Source organism: Myotis davidii, unplaced genomic scaffold, assembly GCF_000327345.1.
Source record: "Myotis davidii unplaced genomic scaffold, ASM32734v1 scaffold326, whole genome shotgun sequence".
In the NCBI taxonomy this organism is placed as follows: domain Eukaryota; kingdom Metazoa; phylum Chordata; class Mammalia; order Chiroptera; family Vespertilionidae; genus Myotis; species Myotis davidii.
In genome coordinates this window covers 16,205-22,497 of record NW_006296626.1, presented here as the reverse complement: position 1 = coordinate 22,497, position 6,293 = coordinate 16,205, and the positions used below count along the sequence as shown (strand labels likewise).

Sequence of the window (6,293 nt, the reverse complement as noted above, 5' to 3'; positions counted from 1 at the left end):
GCTATCCACTGAACCAAACCAGCCAGGGCTTTTCCATTGATTTTGAGAGAGAGAAAGAGAGAGAGAGAGAGAGAGAGAGAGAGAGAGAGAGAGAACATGAACATGAGAGAGACACATCGATCGGTTGCCTCCCACACACTCCCCGACCAGGGCTGGGGATCGAACCTACAGCCCAGGTATGTGCTCTTGCCCGGGAATAGAACCCTTGGTCCCGAGGTGCTTGGGGCTGGCGCCCTAACCACTGTGCAGCACCGGCCAGGGCTCGTTGGGGGTTTGATCTGCATGCCTCCAGGGAATGCCAGGGTGTCTATGGGGAGACTGGCCCGCGGACAGTGCCTGGTGGCAGGAGATAAGTGAGGCTCCTTGGAGCTTGTGTGCAAGTCATTCCCCGGGGGCACAGCTCCCGTCTGATAAGTCTCAATTAGGAAAGGTCGGGTGGGCGGGGGCAGGGCACTTCTCCCTCATCACGTCCGTCCATCCGTCCGGTGTCCCTGCGCCAGCCCCTCACGGCTTCCCTCTGGGCTGCGGAGTCGGGATGGGCACAGGAGCCATGTTCCCATCTCAGTCTGCCCTCTTCTGTCTCGGTGAGTCCGGAGGGTGGACCTGGGACACGCTGAGGGGTGGGCAGTGGGTACCAGGCAGGTAACTGTTTGAAAGCGGCACTCGTGATGGATTTCAGAGCCAGAGGCGAGCTGTGAGGCCCGGCGTTGGGTGGGTGGGATGCAGGGGGAGGGGGTGATGTGTCTGAGTTTTCCTAGTCTATTCACGGTCCGGGCAGGACATGAACAGAACATGCTTAGTGTCGGCTTAAACGTTCTCCCACTACAACATCTTTAAAAAAAAAAAATCCAGCCCTAGCTGGTGTGGCTCAGTAGATAGAGCATTGGCCTGCAGACTGAAGGGTCCTGGGTTCGATTCCAGTCAAGGGCACATGCCTGGGTGGCTCGATCCCCAGTGGGGGACATGCAGGTTGCAGCCGATCCATGATTCTCTCTCATCATTGATGTTTCTATCCCTCTCTCCATCTCCCTTCCTCTCTGAAATCAATAAAAATGTATATATATAAAAAAAATCCTCACATACCTGGGTTGCAGGTTTGATCCCCGACCCTGGTCTGGACATGTATCCCCCTTCCTCTCTGAAATAAAAAAAAAATATATATTTTTTAAAAAAAGCAATGGTAAAATATCATTGGGTGAGGATTAACAACAACAATAAAGGAATCCTGTCCATAACACTCCCCTCCCCTCCCTCCCCCAGCCACTGGTGACCATGACTCTACTTCCTGTCACTGGACAGATGGCCGCTTCCTATACATGGAACGTAGGGCCTTCCTCTCTGAAATAAAAAAAAAATATATATTTTTTAAAAAAAGCAATGGTAAAATATCATTGGGTGAGGATTAACAACAACAATAAAGGAATCCTGTCCATAACACTCCCCTCCCCTCCCTCCCCCAGCCACTGGTGACCATGACTCTACTTCCTGTCACTGGACAGATGGCCGCTTCCTATACATGGAACGTAGGGGCCTGTCATGTTAGCTCCTTTCGCTTCAGTTAGGGGCCTGTGTATCTCCCAAAACAATGCCGACGAGAGGCCCAGAAGGCACGCCGATGCCTCATCCTGGCGTCCAGCCCCCGGGAAGTGTGGGTCCCCGGACGCCCTAGCCCTGGGTCCTTTCCTTCTGTCCCCAGGGCTGTGTCTGCGGCAGGTGATACAGGCTCAGGACGGTGAGTGGGGACCCCTCCTCTGGACCCAGCTGGCGAGGTGAGCGGGCAGGGCGGGAGGGCCCGGGGCCCGGCTGACCCCCACGGCCTTCTGCTTGCTTCCCTCCCAGGGCCACTGCCCAAGCCCACCCTCCGGGCGCTGCCCAGCCCCCTGGTGCCCCTGGACAAGCGGGTGACCATCCGCTGCCAGGGTCCCCCCGGCGTGGACTTGTACCGCCTGGAGAAGCTGAGGTCCGGGAAGTACATGAACGTGGCCTCCCTCGACATCCCGGCCATGCAGTATACCTCTGCCGGGCCGTACCGCTGCTCCTACCAGAACGGCAGTCGCTGGTCCCTGCCCAGCGAGCAGCTGGAGCTGGTGGCCACCGGTAACCGGGTGGACGGACGGACAGGACGGGGCGGAAGGGCCGACGGTGCTCAGTTCTTGGGCTCGGAGGGGGTGAATGGGGGAAGATGATTATGGTAAACTCAGTGTCTCCAGGGGCTGGGACTAGGGTTGGGCAGTGAGGCACTGGGCTTATGTGCTAAATTTTGGGGAGGTGCCCCCCAATTCAGCTCTCAAGGTAAATATGTTAGTGGAGTAGCTGCTTACAAAGACCAGGGTGAAGCTTGGCCGGTGTGGCTCAGTGGTTGAGCATCGACTTATGAACAAGGAGGTCACAGTTCGATTCCCAGTCAAGGGCACATGCCCAGGTTGTGGGCTCAATCCCCAGTGTGGGGCGTGCAGGAGGCAGCCCATCCATGATTCTCTCTCATCATTGATGTTTCTCTCTCTCTCCCTCTCCCTTCTTCTCTGAAATCATAATAATGGAAAAATCAGTGAAGCTCAACCCATGTGGCCCAGTTGGTTGAGCGTTGTCCGGTGCACATACCTAGGTTTCAGTTCCCAGGCTGGGCACATGCCTGGGTTGTGGACTTGATCCCCAGTCGGAGGACCATCGATGTTTCTCTCCCTTCCTCTCTCTTCTCTCTCTCTCTCTCTCTCTCTCTCTCTCTCCCTATCTCTATCTCTATCTCTATCTATCACCTATCTATCTATCTATCTATCTATCTATCTATCTATCTCTTCCTCCCTCCAGTGAAGATTTAAAAAAAAAACCAGTGACCTAAGCCAGTCAGAGAAAGACAAGTACCAGATGATTTCACTCATAAATGGAATCTAATGAACAAAATGAACTAACAAGCAAAATAGAGACAGATTCCTAGAGAGAGAGCAGCTGGTGTGTGTGTGCCTGTGTGTGAAGGGAATGAGCAAAAAAAGAAAAAGAAAGAGAAAAATGCGTGGACACGGACCACAGTGTGGTGACTGCCAGGGGGAGGGGAGGGGAGGGGAGGTGGAGGTGGGCACAGGGGGATACATGGTGATGGAAGGAGATGTGACTTGGGGTGGTGAACACACCACGCCGCGTGCAGGTGATGAGTTGTGCGGAACTGTGCACCTGAAACCTGTATAATTTTGTTAACCAGTGTCACCCCAATAACCAGTGTCACCCCAATAACCAGCGTCACCCCAATGCATTCAATAAGAACAAACACAAAAGAAACAGTTGCCCGTTGGGCAAAGGTGTAGCTACAGTGACGTTCACTAGGATTTGTTTATGAGGTTTAAGTTTCTTTCGTTTTTGCTTTTTGTTAATCCTTACCCAAGGATCTTTTTCCCACTGATTTTTAGGGAGAGTAGGAGGGAGGGAGGGAAAGAAGAGGCGGGGAGAGGTGAGAGAGAGAAGAAAGAGAGAGAGAGAGAGGAGAGAGACAGAGAGTAGGAGGGAGGGAGGGAAAGAAGAGGCGGGGAGAGGTGAGAGAGAGAAGAAAGAGAGAGAGAGAGAGACATGAGAGAGACACATTGACTGGTTACCTCTCGCATGCGCCCCGACCAGGGCCGGGGGATCCAGCCTACAACTGAAGTATGTGCCCTTGACTGGACTCAAACCTGGGACCCTTCAGTCTGAGGGCTGACTCTATCCCCTGAGCCAAACTGGCCAGGGCTATGATGTTTCACTTTGCACATTTAAAAAAATATATATATTTTATTGATTTTTTACAGAGAGGAAGGGAGAGGGATAGAGAGTTAGACACATTGATCAGCTGCCTCCTGCACACTCCCCACTGGGAATGTGCCCGCAACCACGGTACATGCCCTTCGCCGGAATCGAACCTGGGACCCTTGAGTCCGCAGGCCGACGCTCTATCCACTGAGCCCAACCAGTTAGGGCAACTTTGCACATTTTTAAATTTTACAGAGAGGAGGGGAAAGGGAGAGAGAGATAGAAACATGGATGGGCTAACTCCTGCTCACCCACTACTGGCGATCAAGCTGACAATGCGGGCGTGTGCCCTGACTGGGAACCAAACCAGTGGCCGCTCTGCAGGGGACGATGTTCGGCCAACTGAGCCACACCTCGGCCGGGCAGCGGCTGCTGTCTTTGATCCCAGAGTTCTCTTGTTCACAGGAGTGTATGAGAAGCCCACGCTCTCGGCCCAGCCCGGCCCTTCGGTGTCCCTCGGAGAGGACGTGACGCTCCAGTGCCAGAGCAAATACGGTTTTGACCAATACGCTCTATACAAGAAGGTGGACACTGGGCCTTACAAGGGCCCTGAGCGGTGGGAGCGGGCCAACTTGCCCATCACCACGGTCACGGCCGCCCACAGCGGGACCTACCAGTGCTACAGCTTCTCCAGCAGCAACCCGTACCTGTGGTCCGCCCCCAGCGACCCCCTGGAGCTTGTGGTCACGGGTAAGGGGGTGCAGGCCAGATCTTCCTTCCTCTGCCTTCCCAGACCCTGATGCAAGCTCCCAGGGGAGGGACCCAGAGGCGCAAAGGGTGGACTTTATGCCAACATCAGAGCTTCTCTCCCAGGAGTCTTTTATGTTTAAAATATATTTTTATTGTTTTCAGAGAGGAAGGGAGAGGGAGAGAGAAACATCAATGAGAGAGAATTATGGATCGGCTGCCTCCTGCAGGCCCCATACTGAGGATCGAGCTGGGAACCCGGGCATGTGCTCTTGACGGGGAATGGAACCGTGACCTCCAGGTTCATAGGTCGACGCTCAACACTGAGCAACACCGGCCGGGCTCCTTATTATTTTACTAGAGGCCCGGTGCATGGATTCATGCACCAGTGGGGTCCCTCAGCCTGGCCTACACCCTCTCGCAATCCAGGACCCCTCAGGGGATGTCGGACTGCCGGTTTCGGCCCGATCCCCTGGCCTGGCTCCCAGGGGAGGGACCCAGAGGCGCAAAGGGTGGACTTTATGCCAACATCAGAGCTTCTCTCCCAGGAGTCTTTTATGTTTAAAATATATTTTTATTGTTTTCAGAGAGGAAGAGAGAGGAAGAGAGAAAGAGCGAAACATCAATGAGAGAGAATCATGAATCGGCTGCCTCCTGCAGGCCCCATACTGAGGATCAAGCTGGGAACCCGGGCATGTGCTCTTGACAGGGAATGGAACCGTGACCTCCAGGTTCATAGGTCGACGCTCAACACTGAGCAACACCGGCCGGGCTCCTTATTATTTTACTAGAGGCCCGGTGCATGGATTCATGCACCAGTGGGGTCCCTCAGCCTGGCCTACACCCTCTCGCAATCCAGGACCCCTCAGGGGATGTCGGACTGCCGGTTTCGGCCCGATACCCTAGCCTGCGGCAGTCTGACATTCCCTGAGGGATGTAGTAGTGTGCAAAGCGGCAGACGGCCAGGGAGGAGCCCAAGGCCTGGCCAGGTGCCCGCAGCTCAGCTCATCCTGGCCCACTGTGCCTGCTGCTGCTGCTCGCAGCTGTGCTCGCCAGCCATGAGCCCGGTGTCTGGTACCCCAAAGTCAGCTGAGCGGCGGTCCCGCTGTGGGAGTGCACTGACCACCAGGGGGCAGCTCCTCATTGAGCGTCTGCCCCCTGGTGGTCAGTGCGCGTCATAGTGACTGGTCAACCGGTCATTTGGTCATTTAGGCTTTTATATATATAGATTGTTGACCGTATTAGAAGTGTCCCCCCTTTGCTCCCTTCCTCCCAGCCCTGGCTTTTCCCTTAGGTCTTCCCCACACTATTATCTACGTCCCTGGGGGTACATATATGTACAGATGCATATAATCTCTTCCAATCTCCCCTCCTCCCTCCCAGATCTGTCAGTCTGTTCCATGCACCCACGCCTCTGGACCCATTTTGTTCATCAGTTTATTATTTTGTTCATTAGATTCTATACATGAGTGAGATCGTATGGCACTTGCCTTTCTCTGACGGGCTTGTTTCACTGAGCACAATGCTCTCCAGGTTAGGGGGGCCTTGGAAATGCTACTTAACACCCAGCGGTGTAAGATTTGTGTTTATTTTCCAGGCCAGGAATCTGGGTGGCAGAAGTGTTTTTGCTTAGAAAACACAGCTAACAGGCCACAAAATTCCCTCTTTTTCTGATTTCTCAGGGACCTCTGGGACACCGAGCCAGTTACCCACAGAAGCACCTTCCTCTACAACACGTAAGTCCTGAGGGGTTCACCCTGGTGTCTGGGGTCCAAGGCACGTGGACCCCTTCTTTTACATCCTCAACTGAGGCTATGTCTATTGATTTTTAC

General features: G+C 54.1%; 1 protein-coding gene across 2 annotated transcripts in view; it reads left to right on the top strand.

Moving 5' to 3' along the window:
• The first annotated feature begins 477 nt into the window (after positions 1-477).
• The window catches only part of GP6 (glycoprotein VI platelet), an 8,594-nt gene continuing 2,778 nt past the window's right edge, over positions 478-6,293 (top strand). The window contains exons 1-5 of one of the 2 annotated variants that reach the window (XM_006772215.2): positions 478-584; positions 1,697-1,732; positions 1,840-2,097; positions 4,180-4,464; positions 6,144-6,197. In XM_006772215.2, coding sequence (XP_006772278.2) covers positions 536-584; positions 1,697-1,732; positions 1,840-2,097; positions 4,180-4,464; positions 6,144-6,197 — 682 coding nt within the window. In that variant the 5' untranslated portion in view covers positions 478-535. Of the gene's footprint in view, positions 585-1,507; positions 1,733-1,839; positions 2,098-4,179; positions 4,465-6,143; positions 6,198-6,293 lie in introns of those variants that run through there. The other variant, XM_015569470.1, reaches the window with a different exon arrangement.